This window comes from Taudactylus pleione, unplaced genomic scaffold, assembly GCF_031769625.1.
Source record: "Taudactylus pleione unplaced genomic scaffold, aTauple2 ptg001032l, whole genome shotgun sequence".
Taxonomy (NCBI): Eukaryota; Metazoa; Chordata; class Amphibia; order Anura; family Myobatrachidae; genus Taudactylus; species Taudactylus pleione.
Genome location: NW_028285433.1, coordinates 10,789,308 through 10,811,579, shown reverse-complemented (window position 1 = coordinate 10,811,579; position 22,272 = coordinate 10,789,308). Strand labels below are relative to the sequence as shown.

Here is a 22,272-nt window from a genome sequence, read left to right as displayed (position 1 = left end):
GCAATTTTGCTCATCTCAATCTCAACATTTTTCTTCTACCACCTTGATTGAGAAGGTACTGCAAAACATAGCAACAGTAATAATTCTAGGATCCACTGGTTCTTACTACAACTAACATGGGCCTGATTCAGAAGTGCACGCTAGTGCACTGCTGGGCACGGATTCTCGATGTTTGGGAATCAGCTCATGCAGATCAGATTCTTATAATGAAAAAGAAATTGCATCACATAAGCTTGATGTAAATATTATACGTCCAAGTCCACTTTGATGTACTGTTATGTAAATATGACAACATACATCCTTAACTCACCGAGATCATTATTGTTCATCATGGCGTTAGATGCACGCAGTCGGGGTCCTTGCTGAGTGAAGTGATAGCCAAATTTCAAAAGTGATGAATTTTTTTCTAACATATTTGCAATTTCCATTTCCACTTTATTACCAAGAGGTTGACTCTAAAGGAAAGAAAAAAAGCCTCACTTGAAAAATTCTGAACAGATTTATATGATGTGAAAAAGATCAATTATTTCAAATAGTGACCTCTGTAAACTGGAATTCTTAGTTGGTTGGCTGAAACCTAGGGACACAAATCTTAAAATTTAGCCTGAATCCATAACAGAATGCTGAATTGTGTGAATTCCTCATTAATGTATTAATCAAAAATGTATTGTGTGTATAAATGAATAAATCTTCAAAAGGAAAAGGCAACGTTTTACATGGAAGCCCTATGAGTTACTACCCCAGCAGAACATGATACAGCATTATGTTACAGCTCACAAACAGACAGATCGTATTCGGCCACATTACTGTAGGAGAAGTGGTTTTGGTCAGCATGTAAAGAGCCATGGCTACGTAATAAGTAGAATAAAGAAAGACTTAGAGATGCTGTAGCTGGATGTTCTATGTCAGCAAAACTGAAGAAGGTAGGACATTTAGGGCCGTAATTCAATTAGACGTGTAAAGTCTGAATCTGCGGAAAAGTATCGCGGAAGACATCATTTCGCCAGGCGGAAAGCTTCCGCCGTGTTGATTTCCTAAGACATTTCGCGTGCACGAAAAGTCAATGCGATGTAATAGGCGAAAAAGTTTTGCCTATGAATAGGAGGCTGAAAAAAGTGCAGAATTGCGGTTTTAGGATGCAGACTTCGGGAAACCCCCCTGCACCCATGGGACAGTCCTCCAAAGTTAAACTGTGTAAAAAGAAAATTAAAAAAAACTTTAGAACACCCCAAAAAAGTACTTTTATTTTGGGGGCAAAAAAGTTCAAAGTTGGGGGACAAACTTAAAAACTAGCAAAATAGACTTCTGGGGGGCCCCTAAGTATGCCCCAGGTGTTTTTATGATTGCAGGTGCTTGCGGCAGGTAGAATTTTAACGTATTTTAAAACTTCACTTTAGCAACTTAAAAATATGCTAGCCCCCATTTTCATGTACCCCAAATTTGCTGGGAGCAGTTATTTTCACAAAAAAATACTGCTTAATGCTATTCTTCACCACTTGTGTTAATGCACTAATTGGCACCAATTGACACAACTTAAGTACCCCAAATACCTTCATTAGGGCTAATCGGGGGCATCTATAGTGATCCCCAATGTTAGTGGGGGGCTGAGTTCCCCATTTTTTACAGGACTTTTCGCCTGTTTTAGTTTCACCAGGTGCCGTTTTCGCTTCCTTTCTAATTGAATACGGCGAATAGTGGGAGCTCGCCCGATACTTTTCCGCATGCAAAACAAACGTTGTAGGCGAAAAGTCCGGCAGGCGAAAAAAGTATTGCGGGTGCGAAACTAATTGAATACGGCCCTAAGTCAAAGGACAGCCATGTAATTACCAACATGTATCCTCTGTGATCACTCCTTCAGTGTATCTCTACTCCTGAATCAGACTCCCCCCGTCCTTGGGTCACCGCTTTTCTCTTATTACACCATTTCTCTCCCGGAACTCATATGCTCATTTGGCCTTTATTACCACCTCCATGCAGATGACAATGAGATCTACTTCTCCTGCCCTCATTTTCCTCACAGTTTACAGATGACAAATCATGATATTGCTTAGTTTCCTCACACGCTGCCTTGGTGTCTTTATAAACTTTGTCATCAGCTTCACTCCATACATTCAGTCCTTCATGCAGTCTAGTTACCTCCTCCTTTGTAGCATTGCCAGATTATGCCCCTTTCTCATTCAGACAAACCAAAACCCCCGTCCAGTCTATCATTATCTCCAACCTTGACTACTGCAACCTCCTCCTAGCTGGCCTCCCCCTCACTCATGTTTCCCCTCCACAATCTAATCTGAATGCAGCAGTGGGACTAATATTCTTTTACCACAAATCCAAATGTGCTGCACCACTCTGTAAAACTCTTCACTGTCTCTCTATTCCCTCCAGATTTAAATTCAAGCTACTCACCTAAAAAAACCCTCGCCTGCACCTTTACTTTATCATCTCTAACCTGGTCACAAAAAACACCCCAGCTTGGTCTCCCCGTTCGTCTTTGGCCTATGCGGCATCTCCTCTCTAATAACCATTTCTCACTACCGCCTAAAAGAGATCTTCTCCACTGCTCTGAACCTATTAAAAACCTTGCCCCACCAAATCAAACTTTCAAGCTGGATACACATTAAGCAATATATCGGACGATATATCATTCCACCGCGGATCGTACACTAGATCGTGCAGTGTGTACAGACTGCTCGATATATCGTGCCATCACTGGGTACACACATCATCTAGTGTGAACGCAGCATTACACAACCTCCAATCTTTCAAGTACTCTCTCAAACCCATCTCTTCATAATAGCCTGCCTTATCCCTCCTTGAACACACTCCCTCTACCTGCTCCACCTGCCATGTCCAATCAAGTCTCTGCCTCAAGAGCAGTACCCTACAGTATGTCTCATGTCTACACCTACCCTGTCTACCTCAAATGTAACTTTTGTGTTTTTATGTTTAAATTTTATTTGTGTGTTATGTTTTATGTATATTTGTACTCATATGTTATTTCTAATTTGTATTAGCATGATTTGTTATGATGTTTAATTTGTTTTTACGTAAATTGCTTGCCCGCTGTCTGGTGTTGCGGATTTTATGGCACAAATAAACGATAATCATGAAAACATTTAAACTCCTTATGGTGAGTCTTACTTGCGTGTAGTTATTAGGGCTCATAGCCTGGAAATCCCCCTAAGTTTTCTCATTCTTTTGTGAGTTAATTATATATGAAATGATCCAGTACTGACATGCACAACTGTCATTATCATACCTGATTGTCTATCTTCAACTCAACCAGTGATGTATTTTTCTGGAGGGATTCAACGAGTGCCAAGATTCCTGCTCCACTGATGAAATTAGACTCCACATTTAAGCTCTTCAGTGTACCATTGACCTTCAGCATGTCCGCCAAAGCCTTGAACAGAAAGAAAGTCCTGGATACAATAATCACAGCTGACTTCAGTTGCACAAAACAATCACATTATTACCATCCTATACTACATCGTGAAAGGGCCAAATTAACTAAGCAGTGCTATTCCCACTAATACCATTTTTGGAGACTGTAGAAACAAGCTGCAAAAAACCCCACAAAGCCCTTTTGTACAGGTAGCTGGTGAACTTGCATATCTTACACAACTTTTATAGGATATGATAATGAAATATGTATTTGTAGCATAAATGCTATCCATTGTCCAGCCCAAATTTAGAAACATGGACAGAAATGTCCTAAACCACTTATCCAATTTAAATTATACTAAATTGAGACCTAAACTGTGTGAACTCAAACGTGTTTTTGAATTACATTTGTATTTATCCTTTCCCAGAGCAATACAAAATTGTTCTCTAGTAAGGGGCAAGTTAAAGTATTATACTACGGGGCTTATTAAATAACATGGAGCATGTCCGAGATTAAAAAGTGGTAGGAACGATCATACACCTGTTTTGTTTTTTAAAGAAATTCGGGAATTCACTAAGCTCCCGTGTTTGTCAGGATCGTGTTTTTTGATGGTGTATGTGATCGTTCCTACCCGTGTTTTCCTAACACTCCCGGACAAGCAGCCTGCACACATCAGTGAGAAACAATCAGCATGTACATATCAGTGAGATACATGCAGGCTGCTTGTGTGTAATAAAGAATAAAAGGGTTATTTTTTCTTTCAAATTACTTCGGGTTACCAAAGGGCAGGCACGCTGGCACCTGTAGTCCCACTGTAAAAAACAATAGTATCCATATATTATTGACACTATCACCCCTGCACCCACCGGTTAGGGGTGCAGGGAAGAGCCCTGGCTTCAGGCTAGGGTGCTCAGGAGAGGGGAGGGAACCCTTTATTGTGTGTGCTGCTCCTGGGGTGGGGTGTACATTTGGTAGATAGACTTGCACCTGTCACAGGTGCATAGGACTTACATTGTAACATGTCCATTCAGGGCCGGTCAACTAGCACCCTGTAAGAGAATTTATGGAGCTCCATCCTTCCCATTCTATTCAACTACATTTATAAATACTTCTATTGACAGCAATAATTACTTGTTTTCAAATAAAAAAAACACAAAAGAGAAACAAAGAAATACAAAGGCCTCTCAAGATTATTAGTGAAATAATATCTTACAGTAGAGCCTCAGTTAGTAATATGCATGCTGGCCGTCGCATATAGTTCATTGCGCTGGGCTGACTAGCTTAGGGTGTTAATGCTTTGACCTGGTGAAAGGGTACCCTGGCTGTGGCATTACATCCCGAGGTCTTACCACCTCACTCCGTATTACAGGAGACGGAGCAACATCACGTATAAATGGAATAACCGATCCTATTATTTATGGAACATATTTCAGCCATTCGGCTAATGGTTAACATTGTAGCAACAGACAGAAGTTTTTATATATATTATTTTCTGTTTTAAACGGAATACAGGTCCCTGGACATTATCTAAGCCAGTCAGGCTTAATTGTTTGCATCACAAGCAGATGCACCTTGTGTGTTGTGTGAATATATACACACAGACACATTATATGCTATTTTATCACTGATTGCAATTGTGCTTTTTATTATATATCGTTGTTTATACATTTCCAGGTACCTGGTATTTATTGTTATTTGTGAAACATTTTTATTAATACTTTGCTATAGAATAAATACGTATATTTTTTAGCCATTTATTCAGAGCGGGAAATTTTCTCAATTCTTTTTACTTTTCTTACTTATACTGTCTTTGTTTTAATTATCTTCATTCTATCTAATCTTAAAATGTTTTAGCGTTATAGGCATAGCTATAGCTTAGTCTCTAGCTTTTCTAGCTCTTATCCTGTTAACTGGGAAGGGACCCAGGTTGCTTATACTGCTGCTGAACATTTAACTGCTTACCCTGAAAGGTTTTGCGCAGATAGTCTAATATGTATTGTCTATTTAAACCCGTATTTTTAGAACCAGGACTGCCTCAGGAGCCCGGGGCTGGTTATGCTCTGGGAGGGGAACCCCACGTCATTTAAAAAAAAATTTAGGCAGAAACATACACGGATCACACTGATCTGTGAATATTTCCACCAAATATGCTGCTCTGGATGGGGTTGATTTGAAACTTGTTTGCTTAAATTACACCTGTAATTATAGTCACAATTCTTGGTAAATTCCTGTGTTGTATTCCTGTCTATGGAAAGTACTGCCGTGTTCAGAAGATGGTGTATTAATTTATATTTGTATTTACGGGTGCATTTTAACTTCAGATTCGGCTGTGTTCACCTATAAAATACAAAAAATACACCCATTCTGCCTGAGTAAATTAGTGTGTTTGTACTAATGGCAAATTACTCCTGTGATTGCAATCTCGGGCAAACAAGGAGCATAGTAAATTTACCCCATAGACTATTAAATGCTAATAACTGATTGGTTATTATTGCTTACAGAACATATGTTCTACTTATATTATTTTGTTTAATAACCTCCAAACTGGTTGATATTTCACTATGTCTTTGTGGGTGAGCAAAACTTTTTAGAAGCTGTGTATTACATTGAAAATATCATTCAGGAACTTCTAACAACCCCATAATAACATTAACAAACATCCCTTATTCTACAGGATCTTTTCCCATTTTGGGGGGTTTTATCCTAGGATAGATTTCGTCTCTGAAGTTACTGTGGCTCTATCTAGGACACTGAGTCTTAAAAGTAACTGGTTACTATTAATTTTACAGGGGGGTGCAAACAGCACAGGGTGACACCCTCCGAGGGGGTGACACTGAACCGCTGGCTCCTCCTCAGTGACAAGGAGCTGAGCACTGCAAAGTAACATAACAGTGTACGGGCCGACTCCCGGTCACTGAGGAGGAGCCGGCAGTGCAGATACAGTCTCGGGACACGCCCCCAGAGTGATGAAACTGGGGGTGTGCAGCAAGGCCACACAACCTCCCTGAGAGGCCACGCCATTTTTTTCAGCTGCACGCGTATGGGGTTTAATTGCCACACTGGGTGTCACCGACCCCAATGCCGCCACTGGTTGTGTATTAAATCTGTTCTTATTGTATTATATTACTAGACTACTGCATAGTTATTTATCTATTTTAGTATCTGCATGCTGAGTGCACCGTAACTCCCACAATATAGTCTCTCTCTCAGAACTCATAATATACTGGCCATTGAGGGCATAAATAAGTTAGTAATGTGTTTTTTTTCTTTGGGCACATGCCAAGTGGTAGGTACAAAGATGTCTTAAGAGTGTGGCCTAAAATGGGTATGGTCTAAAAAGGCCAAGGTCTAAAATAAAAAAGTGCTGTAATCATTGCAACGTGTCATACAACTTTTGTGATTCCTTATTTTTTTGCAATTACCATTAAACACTTAATTGCAAATATCAACTACATTTCATAACTTACAAATGCAACAGGGTCATTGCTTCTTGTTCCCACAATGCTGAACTTCTTCACATGGGTATTAGATTTCATTGCTTCAGCATAAGCTTTTAACATTATAATAGGAATGTTCTAGAAATTAAATACAGAAGTAAACATCATACATAAAATACAAATATGTATAGTTTGTATTCTTTAATTTTTAGGGTATAAAGAGGAAAATGTAGAAAAGGAAAACATATATAACTAATTTGCAAATTGAGCGAAATAAATAAAAATAAACCAGTTTAGTAATGCAAAAGCATCTGACACCAAATAAAAAGCACATATAATATACATGATATATTGCAGATGCCATGGATCTGGTGCAAGCACAAAGTCATTTAAAAGCTGTCTGTATCAAATCTTATAAACCACAGAAATAATGAACCCTTATGTGTAAAACAAACTGTAATTGTCCAAATTCATGTGGACTTGAATTTAGTATGTGTCACAGTCACAGGATGCCTACATTTTAGTTATAGAGCGAGGCAATAATTAACCCTGACAAAGAACTCATAAGTATGCCAAACCAGATAACAGGTTCTACTATTAACATCGTCATTATGTTGTTTTATCTTTGTTGCTCCTATTTATAAGGTATGCTTTTTCAGCATCTTTCCAATAAACTAGAATGTTTTAATCATGTAGCTAAGTACTCTACTTGCAGCTTATTTACATTTTTATTTTGGGGTATATTACAGCTATTCCTTACCATTCTGCATATAAAAGGAATGATGAAATGGCACATTTAGTAAATACTGGAATTTTGCCCAGTTAAATGTAAACTCTTATTGATAATATTTAGTAATCAAGTTGATAAAAAATGAGGCTTAGTAGCAATTTGCTATGGAGACCTAGCCACAAGAGCTCAACCAATAAGATCCTGTCCCAGCGAAGAAATAAGATTATCTTGCTAGCTTTCACTAACATTATATTGTTGGGTTCGGACTGGCCGCTCCCCTACGCAGTCACTTGGCCTCACATGCATATACAGTCATTTCAAAGAGGGAGGGGAGGAGCTCCGGCCCAGAGGATGCATTGCAGTCCGGGCTTTTAGCGTAGGGAAAGCAATCTAATGCCATCTGAAGATAATGTTAGCTAACAGAGACAAGCTTAGCTTTTCAGAGCGTGTTAAACTTCAACAAACTGTAATGCTATCGCCATAGTTTTCTATGGGGGTGACTGCTGTTAGCAATTTTGTACTGAACACAGGAGATCTCTCCCCTGATACGTTAATCTTAAATAGTGATGATACTTTTGCCTTAAACAAGGGTAAACAGCCATTTCTGCATATTTCAAGGACAGAAACTAATTGATAAATAGCCCAATTTATTGATTATGAATTGTTTGTCAGTATTGCTTCACTGTAAATAGTCGGTAAATTGTGCTCAGTTTTTGGTTTACATAAATCATTCAGTAAAATAAATGTATTAAAAATAATACATGAATCTAGTGCCACATGCTCCAACACCGAACGTAGTGTGAACCACTGCTGCCAAAACCATAGACTGGGCCTGAGAAGCACTGTGCATCTGAATGATGAATGATCTTATGAGTCTTTTTCTTTTCCAAGACGTTTTAATATTGTATTTATACTTTTATACCAAACATCAACAATTAAATTTAAATTCTCCTTTACATTTTCATGCATAATTTTGAATGTATAATAATCAGGTTTATCTGCACTGTCTCTGCAGCAGTTCCTATGTCAAAGTTCTGATGTTTCCTCAATCTTTCCTCTTTACTTTTTCCAATGTCTTAAAGTATGCAATTTCTATATATTTATATATAACCTCTGTACCTTCAATCTAATGTATTTGATGCATTAAAACAGTTACAAAATGTATTATTATTATTATACTTTATTCATCAAAAGTGCCAACATATTATGCAGTACTGTATTAAATGACTGTAATTAAATGACCATGAAACAAAAAAAATACACTCACTGTACCACTAGCATGAAACAGAAGGTAAAGATGGCCCTGGATAAACTGATTTACAATCTAAAAGACATGTTTAAATAATCATTGCTGTTTAGTGATTTAATCCTTTTTCTACTGGATAGCAGGACATAATACTTTTGTCTCTTGAACAGCAATGTGTTAGATTGGGTATATGATACATGCTGTCTGGTAAGCATCAGGTCACATTGGTTTAACCCTCTCTGGCGGCAGTGATATATAAAGTGTGCGTTGTTTGAAGTGTGGTTCTATATATTTCTGTACAGGGGAATAAAAGATACATTTCAGGCTGGATGGTACAAGTGATTAATCCCTTGTGGTTATGCACTAGCCACGTGAGCTATGAGTATATTTATGCCATTTGAGGGACAACCTTAATTTCAATACCAGAAAAAGAACTCCCAGAAAATGTTTATCTATGTGTCAAGTGCACACAGCTAGTGAAAACACTATTGATCCTCACATTAAACTGACTGGATTTTATATTTTATATGTTCTGGTCCGTGACATGAAGTAAACTGCTAGTCTGTTACTCTCCTATCTCATCTGATAAAATAAAAAACATCCTGTTTGCTGCTCTTTGCCTAATCTGGGCTCCCTGGGCATGCTGAGGGTTCTGCTCCTGAGACTTTTCTTGAAAAGTGGCTGATCCGTAAATTTAGCAAGGGTGCCTTTTCCTGGGAATTTGCTGTTGAATGAGCTAACTGGCTTCCTGCTCAATCCCCTTAGGCTGGGCTCCTTCTTGTACATTGATTGCCAAGCTCCTCCATGACCTTATTCGTCCATGATAGAATGTCGATCTCTTACCTGTTCCCGATGGGAGCAGCTTCTCCAGCGTCGTCTTTTCCGGGGTCCTTGGGGTGACCAGCAGTTACAACACAGACGAATGAGCTGCTTTCCTGAGAGTACTTTCCCCTTGAACCACTATTCCTAGTACTTAACCTTAACCCCCCCCCAACCTTCACAGCCTAACCCTAACCCTTCAGACGGCAGCTAACCGTCGCCATTCTGAGAATGTCGTCATATCACATTGCGAAATTTCAGACGACAATATAGTGGACATGTCGACATTCTGAGGATGCCGACATGGTGCATGTCGACATGGTAACTGTCGAACATGTGACCAGATTGACCCAGGGGTTTTCCTTTCTGGCGTGTCCTTGTGTTCCCCTTGATCCTAATATTTATTCTATTGTGTCTTTGAACGGGGCTCCGTCTGCTCACTTGGAATGTTAGGGACCTTAAAATCAAGCACTCTTTAGTTCTACCACAATTTTGGAAATACGAAAAGGTTTTAACCTTAAAGAAACATAGGGTGGGGTGAGCATACCATTCTACTCATTCTCTTTACTCCTTGAGTATATCTGTTCTGATGAAGCTAAACTGACATTTTAGTCTGGATGTGTAGAGAAGGTATGTGTTTTACAGGCCCCAGTGAATTTTTCCCCTTAGTGATTTTGGTTATTTACATTTACCATTCCTAAAGTAGTACTGTTCCTGCTATGGCTGCTTAGTTTATTGTGCTTTTGCCCGACACCTATAGTTTGTTGTAGGGACTTTAATAATATCCTTGATCCCTCTGTGTATCGATGGAGGTACACTGTTGTTCAACTTCCCTCCTATCTCGACATCTTTTGCAAGGCTAGTCATGGAGGTGAGGTTATTTGATGCATGGAGGGCGCGATATCCCTAGCCCAGGGAGTATTCCTGTGCTTCGTTGTCCCATAACACCCTATCTCATATTGATAATGTGTATGTATCTGCTTGCCTTTTACCTGTCATTAATGCCATTACTATATATCTATAGGAATCTCCGCTCACTACCCAGTCCTGTTGTTCCTAGATCTGACACTAGACAAAAGCCCTGTTTCTCGGAAGTTGCATCTGTTCTTGCTCACCATGGTACAGCTTGGATTCGATAGCTAGCTATGCGGCAGGGTGTTTGAAGACTATGGGCTCGATTCAGACCAGCTCGCTAGATGCGTTCGCACGCACCCAACATATGCAAATCCAACAAAGGCAGGCGATCGCAGGGCAAGGCATTAGCAGGATGTGTATGCAACCATCGGTAACATTGAGTACCATCGGATGCGATCGCAGCACTTGTGGTTGACCATACCCTACCGCAAGCACTGCGAGTGCTTCAGTGTGTAAAACAACCAAGAGACGTGTACTATGACGCCGCGTCTTAATTATGCACTCCTCTGAAACAGGGTTAAGATGCTCAGGTACGCCTGCGTTCGCACCACCACTCCCCCTGTTTCCATCGACCAACCCCTGATACCACCTACAAACGGCTCGTCTTGTCACTCATTCTAGCGAGCTGTTTATGCGCAGCGAGAGAACGCTTCCCGAACGCATGGACTAGTTCATGCACGCGCACTGCGATGTGTACGCATGTGCACATTGCGAACCATCGGCAGCTACGAGCGAACACAGCCTAGCGAGCGGGTCTGAATCGGGCCCCATGTTCCCACCTCTGGCCCAATCTTGTCATTGGATGCTTTCATGGACTTTTTATATTTGTCTTCTCATACAACAGAGGCTAGAGAGAGTTTTTTGGTTACCCAGAAAGTGTGATCGGAATATCTGTTTGATAAGGCTAAAATACACCTGCTTTTTTTCTGGACGTGCCTTATATTCTTAGGCCTCCATTTGTTCGTAAATTTTACAGCATTGCATTCACCATAGAAACCTATGGGGGATGCAGCTGCCTGAGGGAATGGAGGGATCACAGCAAGTATTGGAGATACATGCTGCGGTCCCTCCTTCATACATCATGTGGTTAACCCCTGAAAAAATGTGTTTTCGGGAATTGTACCTCAAATATACAATGATAAATGTGCCCCTTAGAGAGATAGAAGTGGTAGTTACTTGCCGCATTTGGTAAGTAAGGAGCTTGCTAGTAGAACGGTTCTGACCCTTTTTGATGACAATGGTGCTAAGATCTCTAGCACTTGGATCTACTCTACGTTTATGCAATATTATAGTACAAAAGTTCCCAAACTCAGCCATTACAGTCCACGTTTTAAGAATATCTATGCTTGAGCACAGTTGACTTAATTAGTACCTCAGTCAATTTGTTTTAACAATCTGCACTCAAGCATGGATATCCTTAAAATCTGGACTGCATGTTGGAGTTTGGGAATCTCAGCTATAGTACTTTAAATGCCACACAAATGTCTTACTCAGCTTCACAACTAGGGGAATACCTGAATTCCAAAGAGCTTCCGAAGCTTCCTCAGGAATAAGTTGATGTGTTGGAGCTTCCTTTTAATGAGGAAGAGCTGGATTTAGCAATTTTGGGTTCGGGTACAATTCTAGATTTGGGAGGTGTTTGGCTTTTCTGCCTGGTGGAGATTTCTGACCACTCTCTTTCTATATATTATAAGGTCACAGTCGTGCCCTTATATTAAGGATAAATAAAAAAAAAACCAGAATTTTCCATAGAGAATTCCGGAGGGAGGGGATCTGAAATTTCACAAAACCTATTGAATTTCTGCCACTCAAACTTAAAAAAGCAATGAAATTCAGTTAAGGCTGATACCTTAATGGACATGTTCCTTGAGCAATACATATATGGTATGCCATCACACCCTGTGATTAACTGCAGATTCAGCACTCTCACAGATTGCTGTCACTTATAAAATGGTGGAGCTGCTAATTCACAGAATTGTGTGGTCATTTGAATACACACATGCAGTTTATGCAACTGAGGTCTGAGCAGAAGATAGAGCTGCGCAGATAGGATAAGAGTGGTGTGGATGGGGGGAGGAGACAGAGCGTCGTGGATGGGTGAGACAAAAAGGCGTGTAGAGGGGGGAAGATTAAACAGTACAGGGGGGAAGTCAAAGTGATGCAGATGGGTGGAAAACAGTGGTGTAGATGGGGGGGCAGAGTGACACGGTTTGGGGGGACAGAGCGACGTGGTACAGAGTGGCATGAACATGGGAAGACAGAGCAGTGCAGATGGGTAAAGACAGATTGGTGCGGATGAGGGAATACAGACTTAGTGTTCCCTCTAGCTCCGGCGGCAGGCAGGGCGCCGGAGCTAGAGAGGGCAGTGTTATGTGCACGCCCAAAAAGGGGGCGGGGTCATGAAAAGGGGGCGTGTCTATAAGACGCGTCCCCTTTTCGTCATACTTGGGGGCGTGCCCGGCGCTTACGGACATGCCGGGCAGCCCCCAAGCGCTGCAGAAAGGGAGAATAGATGCCAGGCGCATGCGCCCGGCGTCTATTCTCCGGCGGTGACCGGGACACCGCATATTTCTCCACCCGCGGGACACTGCATCCCGTGGGTGAGAACGGCACGCAGGCTGTGAGGGCAGGGCGCTTTTTGCCCTTCTCCTGGAGGGCAGGGTGCTTTTTGCCCTCCAGAAGGAGGGCAGGGCGCTGCGCCCCACTAAAACAGCCTAGCGGGAACGCTACAGACTAACACAAATGGGAGAACACAATAGGGATTGGGGAAGACAAATTGGTGCAGATGGGGAGGAAGACAGAGTGGTGTGTGGGGAGGAGATAGAGTTGCATGGTTGGGGGGGACAGAGTGGTGAAGATGGAGGAAGAAAGAGTGCAACAGATGAGAAGAAGACAGAGCGGTGTGGCTGGGGGTGGTGCAAATGGAAGGAAACAGAGTGGCACGGATGCAGAAAGACAGAGCAGTGTAGATGGGGAAAGATAGATTGGTGCGGCTAAGGGAATAAAGAACAAGCACAGTTAGGAGACCACACAACTGTAGGGATTGGGTAAGTTATAGCAGCATGGAGGTTGAAGATAGTGTACATGCATAGACAGAGTATGATAGTTTTAGATATTAGGGAGCAGAATGTGTATTCTGAATGAGATGGATGTATGGAGTGAGAAGGATGTTGGAACCCAGTGGTATTGTTGTGGTGAACGAATGGAAAGATTGTGGGCACTGAGTGGGATGTGTTTGCCACATAACTGCTCATACCTCAGTTGCATAGATTGCATGTGTGCATTCCAATGAGCACACAATTCTGTGAATTAGCAGCTCCACCATTTTGTGAGTGACAGCAATCTCACTCTGTGAGAGTGCTGAATCTGCAGTTACCCACAGGGTGTGATGGCATACCATATCTGTATTGCGCAAGGAACACGTCCATTAAGGCGTCAGCCTTGTTGATCGGAATTTCATTGCTTTTTTAAGTTTGAGTGTCAGAAATTCAATAGGTTTTGTGAAATTTCAGATCATGTCTAAGAAGCCTTAATGGGACATGTGAAACTGTAAGTTTTTTGTCTATGGAATATATATATATATATATATTTAATTAATATATCCATATATCTATATATATATCTAGCCAAAAATAGTTGGACGGCACTCCGACATGAGTAATAAATCTCAATACATCTTAAGATGGTTGTCAACGTTTCAGAGCCCTCTGCTCTTTTATCAAGACAATATCTTATCGTATATATACATATACGATGTATACACATACACACTTAAACCTGGCATTGATTGCTGTTTCTTTAGACTGTGATCTTGTCTGTGATATGATAATTTTTCTTTGACTATTGTATCTTGCATTATGCCATCAACTTGCCTTTTAGGGTGCTTTGTTGTTGTGTTTCAGTTCCAGTGCTCTCAGCTTTCTGAATTCTACAAGGGACTGCATGATATTTTAATACACTTCAATTCCACTCAGAAGCTGGCTTTTTGGAGATAATGTATCCAATTATACAAAGAAAGAACTAAACCCGCTATTTATTTGCAAACAATTATCAAGGTGGCAAAGAAAACACAGATCATGTTCTGCTGATGGTATAATTAAAAAACATGTGTCACATCATAAATTACTATTTGTAACATTGTAAATTACTATTTAATGTCTTTTGTCACTATACCCTGCTTTTTGTGTCTGACATCTTAAGTTAGCTCACCTATTAGCTTCCAATAACTGGTACAGTTTTTGCCTGAGATTTTCCATTTTCATGACAATGATTTCTTCTAATAGACCTTGATATTGTATTTTGCAAGAGGTTTGTTTTTCATGCATGCATAGCTTTTAGCCATTGAGAATCACAATATGAAGGGATATCATAATTTTTGTTTCATGAAAAGGAAAGATTAGATTCCAATTACTATCGTGTTGTCACTCTAAAGCTGGCCACCATACATGCTACAATTATCGGGGCGATCCGCCCGATATCCGCGGATTGCCCCGATAATTGTAGAATGTGTGCGGGCAACTGAGGGTTAAATACTGCTAGGTCGGGCATGCCGGATTGTCCAGCATGCCCGTCAGATGCGATATTTAGGGGGTAAACTGTCTGCCGCATCGGGTAGCGGCTGACAGACTGACATTTCCTGTGTTCCTTCCCATGGAAGGAACAGGGAAATGTCTCCTCCACAGGGTGCGGAGCGCAGATGTCAGTCTCACAGTGTATGCCTAGGACATCTGAGGCTGGCAGGCTGCCAGATAAAATGTCTGTCAGTCTGACAGACGTTTTATCTGACCGTGTATGCCCAGCTTAAGAAAACCCTTTATCTCATGAGATCCTATGCCTTACTGTGGATTGCAGTAGGCTCCACAGCTGCTAGAGAACTGCAAATGCTATGTAAGAGTCAACAATTTGTTAATAGGAAGTGTGCACTTAAAGTGGTACCTGTTCTTATCATTGTGGCTCATATCCAATAAGGAGCCTTTTCAATGTAGATTATCCCTAAACTCTTGTGGGGCACAGAGAACTCCTATAGTGGCACCATTTGTGATTGCGAGATAAAGAATGTGGTCCCAAGAGTGGGTCCGTACTATACTATCTCCGCTAAGGCATACTCTATGCCATTTAAAATTGATCTAATTAATCTCTGGTGGTTAATAATGGAACAAATGAATAGAGCTACCTTTTTTTGTCTAGCTAGAACTATATGTTATTGCACACTTGCACTTTCTGATTAAAAATTATCACATCTCAGCATTCCATACAATGAACACAGGAAAGAATGTTATAATAATCAGCAGCACAAGAATTTCCATTTCCTGTGTCAGTTGAAATCTAGATCCTAAGGGGCAAGGTAATCACCCGTAGTGCTAGAAAAAGCTTTATGCACGGTCTGCAAATAAAAAAACTATTTTAAAACCAGTAAAGGGTGCTTGTTTGGGGTACATTTTAAAAAAACAATTATAACAATTTGTACACATCTATTACAGGTAATTACTTTAAGCCAAGGCGAATATGTCTCAAGACTGAATTCTGGTATACTTCAGTGGAGAGGAAACCTTCAATTCTGTGATGGATATGTTGTTACTGAAAGCAGCACCTAATTTGATACCCAACTCTTGTCCAATTATGTGCTGCATTTCCTTAATGCAGTTTCAAAGTGATGACTGGGCACCACATACTGTGCCACAGATTCCTACAGTGGTCAAAACCATTAACTATTTTTTTTATAACCATTTTAAGATTGGTGGCTGTAAAAAAACTTTTCTTTTTTGAATGTCACGAATATTTACACTATTTTCCAAGAATAATATGACTACGTACCCTAATATTATTGAGATTAACTTCTTCAAGGTCAGGGTCATTGCTTTTAACTCGTTCCAAGGTTTCATCCACATCTGTTGAATTAGGTTCTTCATCAGGAACTGGTTTATATTGTGTTGGTTTTATAACACCTATATAAATATGTACACAATTTTGAGTACTTACATTATGTATTTACAGCACAGGTACAAGATAACTAAAAAAAAAAAAAACACAGGTGAAAACTGTGATATATTTGCATTAATATATTTTAATGCAGACAATTACAGAGAATACTTGATAGTTTTAAGGGTTGCCCTGTAATTGCTGCTGCCGTGTGCTTTCCAGGACAGCAAAATAAACACTTCTGTGTTGAAAGACACTGCTGAAAAGCACAGAAAGGAGATATGAAGCTAGAGTACTTTATTCACTACAAGTTACAGAAAAGCCAAAAAATATGAACATTTTTGTTTCTATATATGTAGTAATTGAAACTTACTGTTTAATCCCTCTTTGTTGACAATATTGCTGCTTGCAAGTGCTTCATAATACTGCTGATTACTCATCAGGGTGTGCATTCCCAGGATAGCTAAGTAGAAGAGAGAGCAATCCTTATACAATAGTCACTATAGTTTTTACATACACACATAATCCAGTTGGACTGAGCTGGCACACAACCCAGACACACCTCTCCAGGTTCAAGTGGCTGCATGTACAAGATACATGCAACTCAATATACGGACGCTGACTGTACACATGCACATACAGTAGCAACACATTTTATGCATGACATTTTTTGTGTGGTGCAAATGAACTTGCATACATCTCTAGATCAGGACATCTGCAAGTGGTAGCAGTTTCAACGTCTCATTTTCATGAGTAATGTCAAAAGTCATTAGTGCTAAATAATATTTATACTATTGTATTGTTTTGTATTATTGTTATTTTATGTAACAATGCAATGGAATAAAATAAAATCTAAAAATGTGTGCACTGAATCCCTATGGTATTCTCAGCAATGCATTGGCAATTAGAGACCTCAAAAGAGAAATCTCTAAAGTTAATTTAAGTTATACTGATGTAACAGTCACCTACGGCAAATCACATGATAATGTACAATGCCTTGAATTAATGATAACAAAATCATCCTTGTAGTTGAGCATCACTACATGTAAAGGGTAATCCATTGTGGAATATTAAAGATGTGAATTAGATTAATACAATTTGATGTTTTGGGGTTATTTATCAACAGCCAAAAGCAGGAGCGATCAGATAGCTCCTGTGTTCTGCAAAGTAACGCTGAATACTGCAGTCCCCCTTGTTCTCCCGTTGTTCTCAACAAGGACTGTGATCTGGAGCAATTTGTCAAGTTCCAAAAAGCTGCGATTTCAGAGGGAGTCCCTGATAGCCAAATGCCACCTACAGATAGTGTTTGAATGTCTAAACTATGGGAAAAGGATCACCGGAGAGATCACCGTAGAGAGATCCTCTGATTCCTTCTTGGTAGACATGACTGTGCGCTGACCCATGTAAACACCTGGTGTTATTGTTGTGAAAAAACATCAACTTTACGCACAAAAAAATGCAGTTTTACATAAATAGGTCCTAAAATATTATCTACAACAGTAATGTCTTAAAATAACAAATTTAGTTTTTGTTAAAACCTTTTAGCTTTATTTAAAAAAATACAGGATTTGGGGGGGTGGGTGGCCTGGTCAGGCATGCAGTAGGACGGAAGTTTGTGTGCTCTCCAATCTAATGATCCTTTAAATCATCCTGCTTCACCTACTTGCGATATTTCCTTCCCTTGTGGAGTTGTGGTTCTATGGAGCCTCATCTTTGATCCGGAATGCCTCGGGTGACAGCCCGTGGTATGCAGTCCCTTACTTTCCCAGCTTACCTCTCCTGTTGTGGGATCCTCCAGCTGCCATTGGAGTCTTCTGCTACTTTGTCAGGTGCTAGTGAATCAGTTTCCAGTGCTGACTGTAAGGTGTCTGCTTGTGAAATCGTGTTGTCACTTTATTACAGGATATGCCTTATCAGGTATTTGACTCTCCATCTAGTGAGATGGACATGGCTCTTCAGCAACTCCTGTACGCCCTGTCTCATCGGAAAAACAGGGAACCGATTGCATAGGAGAGGTGCACTTCGGTTTGGCACTGATCCTGCAGGATGTAAGATGGTTGGCAGAACACTTAAGGCCCCTACACATGGAACATTGTGCTCAACGATGCAATTCTCCCCAGCACTCCAGGACACGATGTGCAGCAAAAGCTGCACGATGTGACTCAAGATCTATCGTGCACGATCTAATGATTTGAATATCATTAGATCGTGCACGTTAGTAGAAAAATGCTTGCACGAATCAGGGAGATCTGTTATGCAAGCATCTGTCATAGATGCACGCACAGATCAGTGCAATCCGTGCTACAAGCATCTTTGTAAAAAAAAAAATCAATAAGACACAGATGCTGGGACGGATCAGTGAGATCCATCCCTGCATCTGTGTTAAAAAAATGTAAATTAGTGTATAAATAAAAAAAGAGTGTGTGTATGGATTTTTCTTTTACAGGTAACCGTGGATTATCTACTTGGAGAAGAGGATGTGAAGGCTACAGGGTTACTAGGTGAGTATGAGTGATTGAGTGTGAATGTATGTGTTAATAAATTTGTACTTTCACAGTGTAAGTGTAATGTCTTTTTTTATATATTTCTTTTGCAGTGGAACTACAGGTACCAGCGGGCCCGCAATCAAGTACCAGCATGCGGAGAGGCTTGCTGGGACCTGTAGTTCACCTGAAAAAGACAATATTTACATTACCCACCCCCACCACCACCATTAGAAAGAGCTCGGTGCTGGTTATGGAAAACACAGGGGACCCCTACGCTTTTTGAGTCCTGTATTTCCAAAACCAGGAACAGCTCAGTGCCCAGTGCGGGTTGTGCTAAATACAGGGGACCCCTATGTCGTTTGTCCCCTGTATTTAGCACAACCAGGACTGGCTGTGAAAAGCCCGGGACTGGTTGAGCTTTGGAAGGAAGGGGGGTGTGGACACCATTTTTTTTCAACAATTTTGTTGATTTATTTTACACAGATGCACGACGGATCTCACTGATCCGTCACTGCATCTATGTCTTGTATCACAGGTGCTTGCTGCATGGATAGCACTGTTCCGTGCATGCATCTGTGTCGTACATGACATTGTTCATCATGCGTACACACGGAACGATGTGTGACAAATCGTAAACGACAGGTCATGATCTTTCTGCATGTTGAAGAGATCTCCGATCACAACCAACGCAAGCACGCATTGGCATCGTTATAATGCCTACATACGGCACTTTTTAAACGATTTGTCATTCCAATCGGTCAAAAACGGCAGTATCGTTTAAAAAATCGTACCGTGTGTAGGGGCCGTTATGGGAGGCAACAGTTTTGCGGTTGCTCCTGTCCCGGATGGCCTACATTCTGAAGGGATGTATTCACTACAATAATAGTTTTGTGTCCCACATGTAAAGTGCTGTGCAGTATGAGGGCAATATATAAATAGATGTTAATTTTTTAATTTAAAAATAAATAAAGGTAACAATGTGATACATCTGTTTTCATAAATAGTAGTTTATAAAACAACTGCAAAATAATTATCCTCTCTTAGAGATCACTTACGTATTAAAGCTGTAATAACATGCATTTTTATAAGTGTTTCAAAAAACAGGCTTCCAGCACTTTTCTAAAATATTTAGATTGCATTTGTTTTATTTTTTGGGTAATTTATACACTTTTGAAGGAAAACAAACGTGCAGTATTGCTTTCAAAATAGAACATGCAAAAACATCATACCACATGAGCACTGCTATGTGTACTGCTCCATCTAAGACAATATTTTCTACTTTTGAAGTGTTTTTCAGTGAAACTGTTAGAAAAAGTAGCTCTGCGTGTGAGATATACATAGCAGGCATTACACCCTACTGTGACTAACTGCTTCGTTTCTAGAGAAATTATTTGGGGAAAACAAAGCAACACTGTACTTTAGAGCATAATACTCTTGGGAATTACTCAATGCAAAATGAAATATTGTTCTTAGAGTTAGAAGAGTACACATTGGCGGCTTTCAGTGGTGTGATGCCTTGTTCTGTTTTCACAATAAGATAAACATACCATAAAACTCTTTCATTAGGGATCTTTATGAACAACCACCTTCTAGTACTCATGAGCGCATGCTCAATTTTCATGCGCTTCATTCATTAAGCTTAACAAAACCCACTGAATGCTTGTAAGGACATACTGATGAATTAACTACCAGCTTTCAATGCATCAGTTTATATCTTGTGTAAATGTATATGTTAGTATTTGGAGTATTAAAGAGTAAGTGCTTACTTTAAGAACTGGTGGAAATGTTTACAAAGATGCAATTTTGCAAAACCATGTTGAGCACTGGGTATGGGACACATTCAAAATGTTCCAGCAGATTCAATAACTAACTACACAGCAATGGAAACTTTTATGTACTTATCTTTACCATTATGGATTTGTGTCTTAGAGTTAGGGTTGCTTTAGGTCTAATGTGAAGATTGCAGTGCAAGTTGCCTCGCACTTTGTTTTACTAGGGATAAATTGCCAATTAGACCTGCGATGAGCATCAAGCCCAGAATAGTGCTTAACATCCAGGACATTCTGAGGGGCTGATACACTTCAGAGGATCACTTGAATTGGCTAAGGGCAAATGATGCATGGGATTTAGCAAGAAGATAAGTTGGTAGGCTTCATGAGCTATTTCCCAGCTGTTACGGTAAGAGAGTTAAGCATAGTGTCATTGTAAATTTGCACCTGGAAAACATCATATGAATTCTGAAAGGAGGTGTTTTTATTTGTTGACAATCAAGGTGGAACCAGAACAAAAGAAAGACTGAGCCCCTCGATTGGGCTGAGGGCAAGGAGAAGAGGCCCCTTTTATAAGAAATGTGGTCCATACAAACTGAAATGTTTAATCAAAGTCCCCTATTTAGCACTCTCTTAAGCTTGGAGAGAGAAGGGTTGGATGAGTTAGGGCTAATGCCAATGCTTCTGTAAATGGCTTTCATAGAGCAAAACTGCTTGAGCTGCAGGTGTTGGAGATATCTTGCTAGCCGATGGAGGAAGGAGTATCACACAAGGGATGGGGAGTGGATTTACCATGACTGTGTTGTGTGGTGGGGATTTATCTACTAAGATATTCAGGACAGGGGTGAGAACATGGTGTTTATAAATGGGGATAGTAGTCATGTAGAGTTTGAATGTCAGTAATATGTGGTTGAAGGGTTTTATGGAGATTGATTGACACTATGGAGGTAGGCCTGACAGAGACAGTGGTGCTTTGCAGGACAGAATGAGTTTTTGACTGAGACAAGGGCAGGGTGGAGTGGTGGGTGGTAAGACACTTATGGGAGAAATCAAGAAAGACTCTTGCTTGGGGCAGAGTGCCGGGAATGATTTTAGGAGACTGTATAATACTGATAAAAATGTGGATCTACTTATTGTATTGTCAGTTGCTGCAATGAGTGATTCAAAAAGTGTAGAAGAGGCATCTGCAATGCATGAGATTGCAGGAGCTCACATAAGGAGGTCTATTTCTGTGGAGGTGGCATTTTTAATAAAATGTGTATATTTTGGAATTCTTGCTTCTTGTGTATTCCTTATGTAGGAATAGCCTGATGAGGGAAAAGAGTAATGCCTACAGGTTTTGCTCCCAAAAGAATAACAATAAGTAGATTTTAAATAATTTACTGGAGACATTCTCTATTTATATGAACTAAACCTGATATATGCATAATAATAAAGACAGGATTTAAATTATAAGTGCAGATAGTACACAGACTAGGGAGATCATCACATAAATAGAGTGTAAAGAAAAATAAGAATTTGTATGGCGGGTCTATATGCTAGCAGTAGTTGAAGGTTGCTGTTGAAATA

General features: G+C 40.2%; 1 protein-coding gene across 3 annotated transcripts in view; it reads right to left on the bottom strand.

Annotated features, from left to right (window-relative positions):
* The window catches only part of TMOD1 (tropomodulin 1), a 102,453-nt gene that overhangs the window by 9,636 nt on the left and 70,545 nt on the right, over positions 1-22,272 (bottom strand). For all 3 annotated transcript variants that reach the window (XM_088461312.1, XM_088461314.1, XM_088461313.1), the window contains exons 5-9: positions 16,822-16,911; positions 16,344-16,474; positions 6,850-6,957; positions 3,257-3,400; positions 311-455 (exon numbers count right to left, since the gene is read on the bottom strand). In XM_088461312.1, coding sequence (XP_088317438.1) covers positions 311-455; positions 3,257-3,400; positions 6,850-6,957; positions 16,344-16,474; positions 16,822-16,911 — 618 coding nt within the window. The remainder of the gene's footprint in view (positions 1-310; positions 456-3,256; positions 3,401-6,849; positions 6,958-16,343; positions 16,475-16,821; positions 16,912-22,272) is intronic.